General features: G+C 33.5%; 1 protein-coding gene across 1 annotated transcript in view; it reads left to right on the top strand.

Annotated features, from left to right (window-relative positions):
* The window catches only part of LOC127852681 (limbic system-associated membrane protein-like), a 28,112-nt gene extending 20,482 nt beyond the window's left edge, over positions 1-7,630 (top strand). Inside the window, exons 3-6 of the mRNA XM_052386631.1 lie at positions 1,714-1,872; positions 2,730-3,023; positions 3,769-3,894; positions 5,714-7,630. Of these exons, the coding sequence (XP_052242591.1) occupies positions 1,714-1,872; positions 2,730-3,023; positions 3,769-3,894; positions 5,714-5,877 (743 nt within the window). The 3' untranslated portion in view covers positions 5,878-7,630. The remainder of the gene's footprint in view (positions 1-1,713; positions 1,873-2,729; positions 3,024-3,768; positions 3,895-5,713) is intronic.
* Positions 7,631-20,186: the final 12,556 nt, after the last annotated feature.

Here is a 20,186-nt window from a genome sequence, read left to right as displayed (position 1 = left end):
TTATGTGTCACACTTACCAAAAATATATCGATATAGCATGGTTGAAAATTATTAATACATGCAAATTCACTTGAATTTCACAGTCATGAAAATGGAATCGCGAACATTAGCAGAGATGGCGTGAAACGTACTGTAAAAAAATGGCGCCATGCACATGATGCTAACGGCATGTTTATGCTAATGTACATGTGTCTTAGATTTAAAATAATGCTCCTTTCCATGGTTTTCTAGAGAAAGTTTACATGTTACGGTATTTAAATAATCCATTAAAAAAGTCTAGCATTTATAAGGTTCGATGGGTTGAAAGAGATTTGGAATTAAAATTATAAGAACTTAAATCAATTAACATTTTGCATATATTTGTACTCTAATGAATGACATTGTTTTCGTTACTATACCCCCCTCCCCCGAAATCAAGAAAGAAACCCTATAAAAAAAATGAAATAGTTGTGTATCCATGACGATTGGTTTAACAATTGGTTGGTTCTGGAATGTTGGCATTTCCTGAATTTCATAGAACTTTTATGTGTGCGTTTAAGAAGAAATGTTTTCAAATTGAAATGAATTAAAAATGTGCAAATAGAATATGCTCGATTTTTATAAGTGTTAAATTACAATATATTGATAAAATTATGTTACAATAACACAACATAGGCAAGAAAAATTCTACATTAAAGACGAATTTCATAAAATGCAGCAAAGAAAAATTAGCGCCCCGAGCCGATTGTGACGAAGATATTTCGTAAATATTTTGCTACAATAACCGAAGCATTCGTCTTTTTATTAGGATCGGAGATAGTGTTCGTGTGTCGTATGAATAGATATCGTTTCAGGAAATAAAAATGATCCGAAAAAGTAAATTTAGATTCACATCGTACATGCATGATAAACATGCTGGCGAATTCGACTGTACAAACATTTTCGATTTCAGAATTAGATATTTGGCTTATTTCGCATTTTTCGACACATAATCTTCTTAGCTTTTTTTTAAATTTATATTGAAAAATATGTATAATAAGTTGTTTACACATTTTATATAAATTCATAAATATTTGACAAAATCGTGCATACTCTCTTTAATATCAGCTTCAAAATAGCCAATAAATGACTATTCAAAAATAAGTTTGTCATACGAATCATGTATTCAATTTACATATGATTTACATGAAGCGAATATGGGCTAATGACATATGCGGCCAAAGTAACTGAAGACAGCACAGCGCATCCGCGTAGTCTGTTTAGGGGATTTCCTGTCCGCTTATCGGACCACGAAATATTGCGTAAATTAAAAGCGGTCAGCAGCTACCCTGGACGCATTTTTAAATATGATCCATTTTCGCACGGCACTGCTCATTTAATATTCTAAAATAAACAAATAGTTGTTTAAAGTTGTTCAAGGTACATTATCCTACTAGTAGTCAAGCCTTCATTTGTTGATATTTGATAGTTTGCGATGCTGATGTTTTACATTTCCGATGCATTATGTCATATCGTTATGGGTTTGAAGGACGACTACACAATTATTCAACATGAAATTGAAATAACTAAACACGTCACTATTCTAATTTTGCTCGCCAATGAACCAACCAATACACCAGAAAGACCAATAAGGTTACCATCTACAATGTTTTACACTTTTGTTTAACAGGTATAGTTACTGGGCCTTATATATGTACACCGCCTTTACTCAAAGGACGTCTCGTTTTGTTTAAGTTGCACCGGAGATTATAGATTATGGGGAGACAAATTTTGTTTTGCCGGAAGGGGAGACGGTTGATCTTACGTGCAACGCCACGGGCGTCCCGATTCCGGTGGTCACCTGGTACAAACAATTCAAGCCAATAAAAGACTACACAGACGGTTATTTTGCAGGTAAAAATAGCCCATAATAAACAAATTCTAATAAGTACGGACATTATTTTATAAGTCAATATTCATACACATTATAGAATACTTTATCATCTTCATCTCACTTTTTCACGCATTAACACAAATTTCCACATTTCGCACATATTTTCATATTCCATCAACACAATATTGACGAAATCGTTGTGTAAACAAAAAGAAAATGCCGAAACAAATATGTTTGGATACTGCTTATATGTTATTTGAGCACACGCCTCACCTGTCCTATTTCTTTTAAATTAATGTTTCATTTAGTTACACAGTGCTATTATTTAACACTATTTCTGAATTGAAATGTTTCATTTATCAGGGGGGCGAATTCTGCCGGGCGAGACTTTACGATTGAAAAATGTATCACGTTTTTGCGGAGGGAGGTACGAATGTATTGCTGAAAATGGTGTACCTCCTAATGCTACGAAGGTCTTCCACATTACAGTTGAATGTAAGTGTCAGTAGGCGGCAGCCACACAACAAAACAATAATTACACGATTCTATGCTTCTAATGCGTTTTACTTGCGTTTAAGAAATTAATAATAATTATTAATAAATAATTGTAATATACTTTCTTCGTGTATTGTTCATGTATTTATTAATGCATGACGAAGAAAACATGTTATCTCTGTTAAGCATTGATATATTTTAATAATGTGTACTCTACACCTAACCTGACTAGTCGTCATCATTATCAGTATATATGTGTCGATACATATACTGAACTTCAGTAAACCCGAATAAAACAGCATGACATTTAAACATGACTCGCGTACATATATATGATGGGAAACGGTTAAATTAAAGTTGAGGGGTATTGTCGCTGTTGCAGTTCCGCCAGAAGTGAGCCTTACGAACAAGCGTCTTGGTCAGTCGGTGGGTCGGGAGACTCTCTTAGAGTGTCGGGTTGCGGCCTCCCCACACGCCAACATCTACTGGACACGCGAACGTCAGGATCTGCCGCTACACAAAACCAACAAATACGTTACCAACGTTTATAATGACGGCGAGCACGAAAAGACTCTGTCTCTAAATATAATAGATATAACTAAGGAGGATTTTGGATCCTACACTTGTCACGCGTCCAACAGGCTCGGTCAGGATAGTGAGACTATGTTTTTATATGGTAAAAGGCAGTTTCCCTAATTCAGCATTGATTTACGCTTTAAAGGGGCCTTTTCACAGATTTTGGCATTGTTTAACTTATTCATTAAATGCTTTATATCGATAAATGTAAACATTGGAACGTAAAAGCTCCAGTAAAAAATCAAGAATAAAATTAAAAAAGGAAAAGAACATTGCCCGGACCAGGTTTCGAACCAGTGACCCCTGGAGTCCTGCCAGAGTCCTGAAGTAAAAACGCTTTAGCCTACTGAGCTATTCCGCCGTATAGACATGTTGAACGTATTTTATACCTTATATAAGCAATCTTCGTAGTTTCACAAAATTTAACGACAAAAACAGAACTCTCCAAATTATTCAATCGTTTCGCGTTGCAACGCTTTATAATTTTTAGGTTTTAAAATCGTCAAAAGATGCATATAATGGCTCTATTAGACCATGGTAAATGTTCAGTATTATTTCCTCACAAATATCATAACTAAAACGAAAATTTGCGAATCTGAAACAACTTTTTTCAATTTTGTCAATTTACCAAAGCGTGAAAAGATCCCTTTAATGATAAAATGATTGGTATTTTTGAAGAAGAATACTACAATTATATTGCCTTTTTAGAGCAGTATACCGTTACATGTTATTTTTACTCTATTTGCTTTTTTTTTACCAATTAATATCACTCATAAAACAGCTACTATAGATAAAGAAAACACAAATCTATAAATATTAAGTTAATAACTACACTGTTCTTCCAGAAAATATCAAAGTGACTGAACCTACTGTGACCACGCCTCCTTATAGGACCCATCAGCCTGTCCGACCGGTCAGTCCCCCTCGTGACAGCAGCTTTGTGAACACCCCTCACTACCATTCTGGGAACGGTATGTCAATAGATGACATTTTGTATAAGATTGAATTATGTAAATACATGAGCTTAGCATCAACAAAGATTAAGACAAGGCCCTTCATTTTTAGTCTACACCTGATATTGGGCATATCTTCGGAGAAAGGGTGCTACTTTATGGCTTGACGGTAATTGCATTATTTCGTGGCATATATTGTATTGATATGGAAACTTAACAGTAACTTCAAAGGCCTTTTATTTGAATTACAATTTCACGTAGTCTTGTTCTGATCGAATTTGAGGATCCAACATGCGCGTGTCCAGTATTATAAAGATGATGCTCTAATGTAAGTGTAGTGTGTTTATGTTAATACAATTATGTAAGATCGTATGCTTTAGATATAAGTGAATGTATACGTCGAGCGTATTATTACACGTTATGGTGGTGCTGAAAGTTAATTTGTATACACTAGATTTCAGAAATTGCACGTTATGATGGATTTTCAAACCTAAAACTACTCTTGTATTCGAAAATACGATAAAGTTAACCTGGCATTAATAAATATTTGACCATAATTCGACAAATGTCCGTTAGGACAAAAGGCGGACGGTAGAAAGGACACGATGGATATATTCGCTTCGGTGTATCTTATACAGATGAACGGCGGCATGTCCTTGCACTGTGAGGGTACATAAGATGAGAGTAGGCTGTTTGTAGCACATGAAATTTACTAAATGGGTTCGACTGAGCTATTTCCCCCGAAAAAAGTGTATATATCTTTTTGAATGTTTATATAAAATGAATTTAAGTCTTAAATATATAGTAATCCTGACTTAGAGGCCACCTTAGTTAGGCGGTCAACTGGTCATAGCGGTCAGTCTAGATTCCCATTCGAAAATCATTTGAGATTGATGTGCGTGAGCATGGTTGTATGAGGTTAAAAGGTATGTTCACGTGATGTTACATGTTGTTTTTATATATAACGATTGTGAAGGGTTATACACTTCTATGCCAATTAAGTAATTGCAACAAATTGCCCTTTGCTAGTTTGATTGTTTGAATGAAAAAGCTGTTTGTGTGTGTGTGATGTTATTTTGCATGTATTGTTTTGAGCTTTTGGTGTTTGTTTCTTTGAATGAGAATGGCAACTTTATCTGACTGATCATCTAAACAGTGGGTACACGAGTACAACGGTTATCTTCATTGAAGGGACACTTTGGTCACTTCCTTTTTCGTGCCGCTGTACACATATTGGCATGTTTTCCTATGGATAATTGTTATTGTAATTCTAGTTAAATGTATTTAATAGCAATGCAACTTACGAAGTAAATGAAACCCATGCTCAATGATTCGTTATGCTACTCTTACAGTATGTATTGATAGACGGTTATCATATGAATGCATGCGTCAATGTGAATAATCTTGACCCAACACTCTTAAGCCATATACAAATACCTATCAAATATGAACAGATAATACAAATAAAGTCAATCGAGCAGAGAAACACACAACCATTGATATTTGGTTTCAAATTGTTACCATTAGGCAATCGAGTGGATGAGCTACAATCGAATTGCACGTGCCAGCATATGGGTCTCGTCAACCATCCGTATCAATATTAAATTTAGAATCGGCCACGATAATCAACTGGTTTAAACGGAATATTTAGGAGAGCTAGGTGTATTGTATTATCTATCATTTAGTCCATACAATTCGGATTTAAGAAAAAAATCGTAGAAAGCAAATATGGTGGGCAAAGCATAACAAAAAGGTTTTAACCATCAAAGCAATCTAGTTAGGTCAACCGTTTTTCATAATATAGTATGTGTTTAAACAGTCCTTTTTTATATTTCAGATCAGCCTGGTCAATATAGCGAAAGCGTGTACTACAACTACAATTCCAAGAACTCTTCACCAGAACAACTGGTTGCGCATGCGCGTATGCTTATGGGAATGCTACTGATATGGATTTTAAAACAAATTCAAACCTTACAAAACCATTTCTTCGAAATAAAATAGTCTTTTAAGATGCTTTACAATGTGTATGAATACAGTAGGATATTATGATAATATCGGCAATGTACCAACTTTACTTATACTACAACATGAGGTTTGTTAAAATTCAATATTACTGACAAAAAATAAGCGAACTCTAAATACACGGACACCAAAACCGTAACATAAATTATCCACAAACACGTAAATGATGCACAAAGGCTTTGAGAGAAACCAAAATATGTGTATGTATACTGCCAATATTCGCAGAAAAATGCAGCAGTGGTCCGATAGTGTTAAACTATTGTACACATCAAGCAATCGATTTCGAAGTCACTGTTTTATCTTACTATGGTCTTAGTCCAACTTCGAACAATAGCACTACAAAAAATGATTAACAAAAGATAACATATTTAAAATTTCATGACGTATTGTACAACAAGAATGCCGTAGTTTGTAGAAGATAAATGGATCAAATGGGCCAATCGGTAGTCTAACGTTTTTACCGATATTAGTAACTATCACAACCCAAAAAATTACGAGGATGGTCGGGGGTTGAACTTAAGTGTTGTTGTCATGACGGCACATCATTGGGTGTATGATTTAACCAGTCTGTCTTCTGCGAGTTTCAGAGAGACAAACGCGCATTATGTGTAATATCTGCAAATTCAGTATTATATATTAAACATTTGAAGTATATGTAATAAGCAAGATGTTGAATATTAGGTCTTCGAATTAGTATGTCTGGTAATCATTTTAATTGTGTGTACATATTAATCATCATAGTATCTTTATATCGTTTTCTTTCATCATGCATTATTGTCTTTGATTTCAATAATAACAGCAATGTAAGTTGTGTTAACATAATTTTTATTATATGCGTATCCTTGTTACGTGTCTAAATTTATTTACTACATTCGTACACTTTCTTTGCCTTTAGCTCAACATATCACTCTATAGTCATTTAATAAAAAAGGATTTACTTTGTGTGATTGCTCTCAACTCCGTAATATCACTTCAGAAAACACAGGCTACAAGCGCGGGGTTGAATATAATTGAGCCGCGTTCGAAGTCCGCACAGGCTAATCAGGGACGATACTTTACGCTTTTATGACATTTTTCGTTAAAATAAAGTCTCTTCATAGCAAAATTCCAACTTTTGCGTAAATTGTCGTGCCTGATTAGCCTGTGCGGACTGCACAGGCTTATCTTGGAGGACACTTTACGCACATGCATTAAGCCCAGTTTTCTCAGAACGCGGCTCAAATATTGTGTTGAGTGAAACTATTTTTGCGATCGCTCCGACTACTTTAGTTTATATTTAAAGGAAGCATGTTTTTTATGTATTTGTTATTCATTATAATGCGTATTTTCTCATGTGTTAATGTGTACAAAATTGGTGTTAAATTGCTTGAATATATTGGTTTGCAATTAGTAAATTCAAATACAAAGCAATCTCGTTAGCATATTTTAATTAATAATGATAACTGCGTTACCATTGTAATCAACATAATATTACACTATTGTCTATGATCATTTAAAAAAATTGTTTACGACGAAGTTGTGAAACATACCCGTACGCATTGCAGTGTTGTGTATGAAAAAATGATTTATGTGTTTTATTTAACATGCACGTTGTAATACTTGTTTCAATATAAATAACTATTATTTAATGTATAGCTTCTACAATCTTATATAAATACATGATCTTAGATTTTAAGTAAACCGTCTATGTATCATTAATAGTCATTTTATTCCTCTTATTTTTTGTAATTAGTTCAACACGCTGTTTGATTGTGAATGTTTTTTGGAAAAGAAACACAACAATAAAAACTATGAATAACCTAATTTGTTTAGTTTTTTGCCTCATATGAGTTGAACATGAATTCAGTATAAGAATAGAAGTAACATAATTTTCTTTTCTTCAAACAAATTGCAGTCGAAGTGTTTTATTTGAATATTACGAGTATCTGTGTTTCTGTATAACTCCCATGTTGATTAAAATTTGAAATAATAATTAAACTGCATTCTAGCTTTAAAAATTCTTTTTTTATAAGCAACCAATATATCTTCTATATTATTATTTATTTAAATGTCGTAAAGCCTGGGAAAAAATAGTCGCACAATAGCTATAGTGTGCAATGAATACACATGTTTATATTGTGTTAACTCATTAAATTTGAGTCAAGTCTGAAAGTCGTTCTTTGTAGTTTCGTTTTATTTTTGTCTCTTAGTCTTAAGCGGACGTGTTGGTACCACAGTTGAATGTTAAATTTACCAAAACATGCGTGAACACTAGTTTTGGTCGTTCATTACAAGACCAATATATCAACACAATTGATTCGAAACATAGTAAAGCATTCCCCTCTGACATTAATTATTCACTCACGGGACGACACTGGTTGCCTTTTTAACTTCATTTCTCAGATTTTATTAGAATCCCCGGTGTCATCGGATGTTCGGTAATAAATACATAATGGAAGAAAATAAGCCGGCATTTTGACATCCCTTAAGACTATTTAATAAAAAATTAAACAAAAAACGACATACACGTTATACAAGTCGAGCATTGAGACATTTCACTTTAATTGCCGAAATTTATAAGCGAAGATACTTCATTATAACATTACAGTATTATCTAAGTTAGACAAACGCGTTCCGCTAAGTAACGATACCATGTATGGCTTATGTATAGAACAAAAAGAAAATAAACATCATAACATTGACAAAAAAAATGTCAATATCGTGCATTTGTATGATATTTAACCGAGAGTAATAAAGATGGTTCAACAATATAAAACATATACTCGTGGATCCAAAAATAGTACATTCTGGTATGTTTTGCAAAATTATTTGTTAATTTTTCGAATATCGACCTTTTACTTTTTACGTTGAAATATAATGAAGATATTATAATAATTTTAAGTTTTGCGGTAGAAGTGCGATTGGGTTTTTATTTGTGGCATTTGCATGCAATTGTAATGTATATTAACATTCTTTATATGAAGGGATCTTTTTAGGTTTTGGTAAATTAACAAAACTGAAACAAAAATGTTTCTGATGTTGAAATGTCTGTTGTATATGGTTATATTTTCAAGGAAACGGTAATATTAGGCGTTTACCATGCTCTAAAATATGAATTATGTGCATTTTGAAGATTTAAAAACCTGAAAATCATAAAGCGTTACAAACGCGAAACGATTTACTAATACGGAGAGTTTTGTTGTTATCATTATATTTTGTTACAATACAATGATTGCTTATAAAGCGTATAATCTACGCCAAAACACGGACTGCCGAGTGGTTTATTAATAAGTATTTGACTTTTACTCCAAGGATCAGTGGTTCGAATCCAGATTACTTTTCTTCAATCTTTAATTTTATTCATATTTTACTGGAGCTTTTTAGTTCAAATGTTTACATTTATCAACATTAAAGCATTAATCGACAAAATTCAATATATTCCAAAATCTGTGAAAAGGCCCCTAAAATCAAACTTAAACAATATTTATCTTTACATTTGATAAAAGACCAGTTAAATAACAGTAGATGTCCGTTCTATTAGGCAGAAGGTCGAATATACACTAAAATCATGTTCTGAAATTCTGTTAATTGAAATAAGAGTGCGATAGGTGTCTTTTTATTATTTTACTTTACATTTGTCAATAACCTTTCAGAAAAGAGATATTGTCCACTGTTCACTGAAAGTTTTTAGTTATTTTGGTAAGTCAAATTATGTACAATAATTGATTCTACAAAATACTAGAATTGACAATTAAGCTGGTCAGTCTAGATACTTAAATTTATTGTGAAATCTCTTAACATATCAGTATATTAATTCTCAGATATATTGTAAATACCATATGGACGGACGGTCCGAAACATTCCTATAAGCGTACCAAACTACGGTATAGCCAGACTTATTAAATCGACGTTAAAATGTTTAATCCTTGTTTGTGCATCATCATCATTCATTTAACCTGTCTGGCCGTTGGGAGGCGACACAGGTAGCTACTCCTGTCATTTTCTGGACACACCCGTTTGTCAGGTCTTCTAAGTAGGAGATGCGGATCAATCTTCGTACACACTTGCGTTCAAAGACCTTTACCCAGCGTCCAATGTAAGCATGAAGTGTCCAGGTATCGCTGCGATACAAGAGGTTGGATACTACAAAAACATGTGGATCCTGCGATGATGGAGCGACTTGTCAACAGCATGCTTAGTCTGGCCATCGCTGCGGTTTTCATTGCAATATGTGTTCGGACCTCAGTGGTACTGGTATTATCCTCGGTAAAGGTCGCCCCAAGGTACTTGAAGCTGATTATGTATTCCAGCTTCCCACCGTTTTTATGATGATGTATACATAGGTGGTATTCGTTCTGATCAGCATAAGTTTTCGTTCCACCGTGCTGACCTCCATCTCGTATTCTCCTGCTGATTTTTATGTCGTGTTAAACAAACACAAAAAAACCGAACAAAGTGTTTTCATGTTTAACTTTATTCAGTTGTTCTGTGTACGTCGTGCACCCTTCTTACGCCGGGATCATTTATACGCATATTTATGGAAGGCCCTTGTATTCTTTTTCCATAATGAACTTTATCTGTTGCTTTTTGCGACATGCCAGTTGATATATACGAATTCCAATGTGTTGTTTACTTTTTGACACTCGACATAGGCTTAATGTCAGTTGTTGTTTTTTTGGTCGTAAGCCGGTTTCATATTACGTCTTGTGTTTATCAATTTTAAGCAAATGCAAGTCAGTAATATTCAACAAAAACCGGTAATTAAACAACGGATTTTAATGCATTGATAATACTTAATAGGCATATAGTAGTTCCGCATCTAGTAATTAAATTTAGCAACCGGCCTTCCAAACGTTAGCATATGAAATATGGGATATATTAACTCGTTTATTATCAGAAAACATCTTAAAAATGAAGAACAAAGTGCTTTGAACAATTGACGTTGTATCGCAGAAAAGAGGCGCTACGATTGAATAGTCGCCAATCAGAACATGGATGTTCAATTACAAAGTCTCTTGGTGTCAGTTCGAATAGGCAATCGTACCAGTACAACCGTGTTCAATTTGTCTCTTAAATTGAGTTGCTTGGAATTTAATTATGCAATAAATCATACTAGAGTGGTGAAATGGTAAATAATATTTGCCTTGCATTTGAATCAGATTATGATTATAATGAACGCATTTTCATAGTGTTATATTAAAAAATAAAAATAATTAGTTTTGCTTCTATTTAATCAGAAGACGTACAAAAGACATAGATCTTCTCAGATGTGTTTGCTGCCTGTTCTATTATAACAATGTAAACACAATTATATAAAATAATCTATATGCAGTAAATTAAATTAAGTCGTATTGTTGTAAAGTCTTCAAAATTGTATTTGTAGCACTACTGTAAAAGCATGCCTTTGAGTTCAAATAGCATGCTTTGCACTTATCGAAGCTGTACTTATTTGTGCTAGATTTTGCCACTTTTTTCAATCGCTATAATTTTCGGAATATAAGAAATTTAAAGTGTTGCGAACATGTGACTTCGGTTGACGCAATTGGAGTTTCTCTTCGTTTAAATTGTAAAGGTACATGTAATATGAGTATTGTATGGATGTATTTGTGCGCAAGCGTAAAATATATCCAGTCTAGAAGAGCTAAGATGCAAATATTGCCTGTATAATTTGGTTGACATGCACAATATGAAACAAATACTGTATAAGTGGTAAAGTTAGCGAGGTGGAAATGTTTGCGAATTTCGCGAACGCAATAAATTCGCTAAATTTTCCCCCAGCCAAAATTGCGCCCCCATTGAGGTAGAAATTTACGGTGACACCGGGTAAAGATAATTACTGTATACCATCGTGTAAGAAATTTAATCTTGACACTTGTTTAAGATAAAAACTACTTTGTTATCGATTTTATATAATTACGAATATAACATTTTGGAGAAATATATATAAAAACGTATTATAAACAAAATGTTTATTTTATGTTTGATTAACTATTAACATACTGCTTAGTTACGGCATTACTCAAACATTGCCAAAGCTGTTTGGTTACATCTGAAAATAAATGACTGAACAAATAAACTGATTTTACAAACAGTTGTTTAGGTATCGCATATCGATCAATACAGTAGCCCCGTTAGGAAAACATGTTTTCACACCTTATCGCTTGATAACAATAGGATTATTGTTTTCGGAGAAAAGGCATTGTTAACAGTTTCCCCCCCCCCCCCCCCCCCACATCAAACAGCAATTTTTGGACAAAGAAAAAGACAGAACGAACTACGCTGAAATCATTTTATTTCACAAGTAAAGTGTGATCACAAATCAGTAAAACAGTTTACATAGAACAAGATCAATTTATCCATAAAATAAACAAATATTTCACAACACTAACAATGTTAAAATGTTGTCAGCTATATTCCGTCAATCTAACGATCGTTTAAACTAACGGTAAGTATCTGACAATTATAATCGGATTGTATGCAACCAGCAATAAATTACAATTTTTACAACGTGAAATATTTTTATGTCCTTTTGATACGGGCGATTCGCTAACATTTCCACACGCGAAATGTCTGTTTTTGTGAATTCGCTAACTTTTCGACACGCGGAAATATTCACTTATACAGTACTAATATGTCAAATCAGATAAATTAAGCGGATTTCTAATCAGATAGGATTCCAACGATGTAAACTAACGCGGTATTCACAAAACATATCATGCATATTTTAAAACATCTTACGGCGGTGACTTTGTTTTTGGTTCGATTCTAAAATACAAACTTTGTTTATTTGTTTTAATGTTACTGGATGTTTTGTTACCTATTTATGGACATTTCAAAATGTAGCAATCAGAAGCAAGTTACTGTATCCTACAAGAAAAGTTCTTCAATTAAACCTCAACCGAACCTTTAATGACATTAACCACTATGTTATACACTTCTAATGTCATCATTTACCATGCATGTTAATAGAAAACTGAAAATTTATATATTGTACAACTTGTAAATGTCTTTCACACACAAATCTACAAAAATACAACACCATGTTAACCATAAGAACACATGTTTTGTTTTCATTTTTTTTTATCTTTTGTAAAAAAAATTTATAGCTATATATCTTATTTATGGTTCTCAACTCACTAAATAATAATGGTCGAAGGTATTCAAAATGATTCCATTTTCCATTTCAGACTACTTTAATGAGCCTTTAATTGCTAATAGCGTGTTGCATAGTAAAAGCAAATGTTCTTTCAGCGATTGTCTCGAATGTGTTCGAATCATTGTGTGTTCTGACTGAATTTTGCAAGACTGTTTCTATTCCACGCGCCAGATCGCTGTTAAATTGTACAGCCTTTTACACGCACATCGTAGCTTTATCTTTTATTTCCAAAACGCAAATGGCATGCATTTGCATTTTGTTTTCTTATTCATTACATAATATCTGGCGTTCTTGTTGTTTCTATTTCATTGTTTGGCACTAAACAAATCAAAAGCACACGAATAAACATGTTTAAAATTGCTTCATTACATAATACAAATATTTAATTAGAAAATTAGGGGTGCACTAATTTCACTTAACATTTTGTTGTATTTAACTGGAACAAAAATTTTGAAATTGCCTACGACATGCAACTAAAGAAAACATCTTGGAAAAGCCCTAAGAAGAACATTTGTAAATTTAGAAATTACGCGTTTAAGTTAACAAGGCTGTCTTACAAATGACATGTGCAGGTATAGATTTTCAAGACCCTACCAACAATAAAGGAACTCACTAATATTTACATTATAATAAATCCATCAAATTAATATTACTTGCAGTGATATCATTTAGACCAATACAGAAATCTTTTAATAAATCCTGTTAAAATCTCTTGGACACAAATGAAAAAAATATTAATCATTAAATTTTGGTGTTCACCGAATAAACTAAAAGGTACCCAATCTAAAGAATACCATTAAAATGCTGATATCGTTCTATGTGATTTTCTATTACGATCACATTTATCCTGAATGGAATTTGTTTTACGTTCAATATGAAAGATCCAACATCATCGTTCATCGTATCTTGTTGGAAAACCGAAGGAATGATTTAATTTGTTTGTTTCTTATTTCAAACACAGTTAACTTTATGAACAAGCGGAGTTTCAGGAAAAAAATACAGCGTCCCACAGAAAAACCAACAATACATGTTTACAATTAAAATGAATTCACCTCATAATATTTTGTACTTGTATTACGCATTTCGTTTGTTAAAATTATTTGAAATTTAAATGAGCTGCTCATATTTTTCTGTACAAAAGTATGGGTCATCTTCAGTTATATTTGTGCAAGTACTTTTTGGGGGATGCATTTACAACCGGATCTTAAGTGAACATAATTTACGAATTGTCATAAATTATAATTTAAACATATCACAATAATGCACTAAACACAAATCTGTTATTAGCACATTGCTTCTGTAAAACTTTCAACCGTGAGGATTTTATTGAATGTATGATTTAAAAAAAACGTTTATAATTGTTAATGATTTCTGTTCCGCACCCACCACACCAACTTCTCTGACCTTAAATCCTGTTCGGCTGTCATAAGAGTAAACTCTTTCTCATCGACAATCGGCGTTCAATACAAATACGTTTTGTTCTTTATTTAAATACAATTTACACACAGTTTTTTAAACACATATGTGCAAAATGACAAGGATATAGTCAAATAGAATGGCTCATGCACGGTTATGATGAAACTATATTTGCATAACATATTTCATATTGCAAAGTAGCCTATCGTACGTCCGTACTCAATGCCCACACAACCTTCAAGCGAAAAATAAATGTAACCCATATGAGAAGTATGTTTAGAAAATAATGTGATTCTGAGTTAACTTGTACCAAGTATTTCAAAGACTACTAGTGTAAATTTTAATATGGTTGAGCGTTTTGTTTTGGGCAACTAGTGTCTCCATGTGACAAGTTAATGTATATATATAGGTTATTGTAAAATTAATGTTTTACAATGTATTAATCACCTCAACGAAAACACATATCGCTTTAACAATTAATTTGAACGAACTACCGTCATATATTCACGGAATTTCCCCTTCTCAATGTGACATACGTTCTATACCGAATTTTAATAAAAAGAAATGTCTGTCTGTTATCGATGAATGTCTGTCATCGTCTCCTAACCGTTCATTCATTATTCAGCGCCGCCATGTCAAGGGTTAACGTAATCTCAATCATTCTGCGGGAGGTATTAAAACGATACCCATGGGAATTGCTTTTTTTCTAAATATTAAAGATGCATGCGACAATGAAAGTAAGTCGCACCTTTAGGCGTGAAATGTTTTTTCAGAATATAAGTGAACTTAACGCTTCGATACATAACGTTCTATTGTACTTTTACTTGAATGTAAATCAGTATTACTGAAGTGTATCAGGAATTACAATATTCTGTTGTGAGGAAGAAGCCTATTTTTGTTAAATCTTAATCTTAACATTGCAATAATTTAAGACTAATGAATTATCAAAATAAAAGTTCATTCTTTGGTTGTCTGTAAGATTGTTTCCTCTGTTATGATTGTCAAGCCTTTTCTACAATTGAAATAAATAAAGATGACATGTTTGCCCCATGTTAACAACACATAATAGCGCGAGACATCTTGGAAAAAGTTAGTACTCGTTAACTTCCTGTTTTAAAGTGGTAATATTTACAGAAACTTGATATGCTTACACATTCATATGATGTGGCATACGTTCTTTGTATCGTTATTCATATTCAATCCGACTGACTGGAAGCAAATTTTGTTTTGTAACATTAAAGAAGGCGGAAGATTTCCGTAAAACTTAGTTTCGTTTGACAATAAAAAAATATTCACGTAATTGTGTCAAGTGGCGACCATTTTGTGTGTGCTATTTCGTTTGGAGTATGATTGCTTTTAACTGTTTGACAAGATATTGGATACAAATTTAACGAGATTTGTTTCTGATTGGCAGTTTTGGACAAGCGATATTTTTAAACATGGTTTGACATATTTTCTGAACAGATTAATCAATGGCTATAGGAATGTTTCAGTATCAAGTAAGATACGGCAAATGTTAGTTTTTGAGCAATTGGATACTAAAGGTCAATGCCAACCAGATTTCAAGGTAAAAAAGTCAACCCAGTTCCAAAATGTTATTTATTTATTTTTTTATTTCACGTTGTTGACTAGAAAATTAAACATCATTATGTTTTTGTTTCGCCGTTTTATATCCACGTTCTTGTTTTATATTCTCGAATTGTGACATATATACTATTGCATTGTATTTTTTGTTTATAATCTGAAATCCTTACTTTTCTCTTTCGTATGCTGTTCTCGGGCTTAAGATTAAATGTGCGAATTCACGTTGCGATTTTAATGCCGTAATATATATGTACTGCATCATTTTCCATTTGCGCTATTCGTGTAATTGTTTAATTATAAATGTATAGATTTTACCATATTGCGAACAACGAATGAATAATGTTTTCCTTGAAATACATTACAGACAACACATTGTTGCTTCCTCATTTTCGACATTTTGTGCCATCACAGCAATTTATTGCATTACAATTACTGCAATTAGAGAAGCTAGTAAATAATTAATTATGCTATTTCAATCCGTTTCAAATGCAGATTGTAATTTTCAAGATGAATATACACTAATTTGACAAAATAAATACATGTGTCACATTGCTCAACTCAACTCTGCAGCTGCTAGTCATACAACGTTATGATTGATAATAGAAATTCGATTAACTTACAATAACTTTCGCTTTTCTGACTTTTTGTAAAGTAATAAATAAAGATACATGTATTTTACTTACCGTTCTACTGGCTCAAACTTGACGAGCTTGACATTATAATGTTATTGTCGTTATTTAATGAGATTTTTTAAATTAGTTCTTTGAATATATAGCTTGAAAAATATCACCGATACATAAGCGCGAGCAACCAAAAAGATGCCAAAATGGCATATTCATGTTATTAATTTTCATTTAAAGCATGACAAAGTTTTACAGTCATGTAAGAATAAAACATCATTTGCTGGAAAACAATTACTTCTGCCGTAAAATTGTCAATCTTGTCGATCCTTATTTACACTGTGAATTATGGTAATTCTAGCCTTTGGCCAAACTTTTGCAGAATTAGGCCATCGCGCTCATGCGGTCAATTGATAACCTTTACTAACAAAGATGGCATTTCGTCCAGATTTCTCAGTAATGTGGTTCGAAAAAAAAAGATCATACCATCGTTGAATATTTTCGCCCTTGTTCACTAATACGTTCTTTATTTGTTACGGTTTTTCAGATATTGAATACATTTTGTATAGACGCTATAGCCTTTATTTTCAAGTTGTATGCATACATGTAATGCTGCATATTATTGTAACATTGTAAAACTTATGTCTTCCGATCACCTGTAATGGCCGCTATATAGTTGTATAAAATATTTTGGTAAGGGTATTTACAAACTTCTTTAAAACCTGACTATTGCTGTAGAAGTGTATATATAATTGTATATATCTTGTAATATTGAACAATTAATAATTTGATAGTGCAAAAGTATCAAAATTATTGTAAAGAAAGAAGTCATTGAAAAATGATGCAATTCAACACGCTATAGGGCCTTTTTGCAAATATATTTGTACAGATATGTTACCACTGCTTATATGCAAATGAAGATCCTCAAACTTGTGTTGCCTTAATACATATCATTCATGTATAGCAGTTAATGCACTGCTGGTGCCGCCTCACTGTGAACGATGTCACTGATATTCATTGTCAACCTAAAGGCCATGATCTATAATATTATTTGTTTACCAACGTCTCCACAAATAGTAGGTAAGTCGGCTAAACATTTCTAGTACATATTATCAATTGCACTTAGTATGATCAGAAACGCAATAGAAAATTAGTTAATATGATAGAATTAAGCAAATTTAATTAAAAATTTAATTGAGGAATTGTATCGTAGAAAATTGTGTATATGTTTTTCACAAAAGATTTTACTAAATTAATTTTTAAGGTATGACTCATTTCATATATATTTTATTTAAAGCTGACGGGCACATTTTATTTTCTATTTGGACGCGAATGAAATTAAGCATTTCATTATAAATCTTGATAAAAACATTCAACTTTACCATTAACATCGTTTCTATTATTATTTTTCTTCTTCGTAGCATTATTAAATTTACTTTTTACCGATTTTACCAAAACAAATTGTCGCTAAAAGATACCTTGAAACAGGTTCCAACCAAAAGGCTATTTCAAAAACTTAACTATTCCTGCGTTGTATTCATTGTTTTATTCAGTGTTACAAACATACAATCTAATAAATTTGTGCGTTCGAATATTCATTTTCTGAGCAAAATGCTCATGCATTACCATTTGTATGAGTTGGCATGAATTTCACCGTCTTTGATGTAGCTGGTATCCGTCTCAAAATAGGTAATAAAGTTTCATAAATATCCAGGCAAAAAAGTCGTATTATGTGTGGCTCAATAAATATTCTATTGTTTTTATATGACAACTTGTTGCGTTGATCGTATAGTGTTAATAAACTACGGAATCGTGCGTTAGGTTCGACCTTTTAATAAACGTTAATGCGAACTGGTATATGTACAACATAATAAGTGACGTCGATAGTATACATGCCGTCGCGTGCATATTAGCGGAAAAACGTCAATGTTATGAATTCCCTACATAATCCGGGCCTCGAAATTATATAAATTCTAACAACAGTAAAATATAACATGAAATAATGTGTAATAATTTTTTTAACAAATATCATTCAATTAACGTAAGTCTCTGCTTATCACAATATTCACATTAAGTCTCTATTATCACATTATATAAACAGTCTCTAGATATTGTTTTCACATTTTTCAATTCGATGAAGTTTCACAATTGGTCGTTGAGTGAGTCCATTATTCGTTTGAACTTTCGCCGAACGAACGAGTCCGTCATTTCCCGGCACGAGTTCCTCCACAATGGCCAAGCGCCACTGCGTCCTCGGGCAGTCATCTTGTATATGTACGACGTCGCCTACGGATATCGTCTGGTTGTTATTTCCCCGTACTTGACTTCTTGCTCTGAGTGGCGTCAGGTATTCACGTCGTCATCTTTTGCGGAAGTTCTGTATGAGTTGCACTCGTCGAGTACCTTGCTTCACAAGCGACGAACGATTGATGCAATTATCTGCTGGCAATGTCGCACGCTCGACAGGAAGTGACGTTATTCGTCTTCCATAGATGGGCAGGCGTCAGTGTTTCCGGCTGTCCTGGCTCGCCGGAAGTGACGTAAGTAAGGGGTCTGTCGTTGATAACGGCTTCTTGTTGGTCTACTTTCTCAATGACACCTCCTTTTAGCTGATCGGCGATTATATCTCCATACGTCTTTAACACTTCTTTAACACTTCCGGTTCTTGAGATAATCGGCGTATGGTAGCCTCTGTCCGTCTCTTGCATATGTCGTAGTTGGTTGGTAGAGTTGGGTGGTAATCTCTCCATGGTAATTTTGCCACATACCGACCATCTTCGAATGAAATGCTGTTGCACATGTATTCTTGAAGATTACCGGAAGTACCGTCTGTTGACTCTTCTGAAGATATTCCCATAGACTCAAGCATCCAAAACTTCTCAATTTCAAATGTACTTGGTGGAGCGCTAATGACATTCATCATGTGTAGGTCAGTGGATCGATGTCCTGATACCGGAAGTCGTCCCGACAACAAATAACCAATCTTCGATTTCACCGCTGTTGGTCCTTTGCCTCTGATAACTCGGTCTTCAACTATATCCCAATAATAATCCGCACCAACCAGAAGCGAAATTTCAAACAGATCGTTGTTGTGTTCTGTGAGCGGATGGGCTAATTTCAGACCTCTCAGATACTCCAAATACGTATTTCGGCGGGTATGTTCTGTAATGGCACTGCTATCGTTGGCACTACAAGAACTTCCAGTTTAATCAAATCCCTCGTCTCGCTTTTCAGGTAAATCTCGCTTGTAAGTATGGAACGAACCCCTTGTGAATTTCCACCAAACGAAGCCAGAGAAATTGTATCATGTCCGGTAACAGGAAGATGTACAAGTTAGTACTTCGCGTTGAGTCCGCGACAACCCGGGTTCGAATCCTGATCACGGCACAAAAATGTTGCGTTGATCGTATAGTGTTAATAAACTACGGAATCGTGTGTTAGGTTCGACCTTTTCATAAACGTTAATACGAACTTGTAAATGTACAACATAAGAAGTGACGTCGATAGTATACATGATGTCGCGTGCATATTAG

This window comes from Dreissena polymorpha, chromosome 12 (assembly GCF_020536995.1).
Source record: "Dreissena polymorpha isolate Duluth1 chromosome 12, UMN_Dpol_1.0, whole genome shotgun sequence".
NCBI lineage: Eukaryota > Metazoa > Mollusca > Bivalvia > Myida > Dreissenidae > Dreissena > Dreissena polymorpha.
This window is presented reverse-complemented; position numbering and strand designations above follow the sequence as displayed.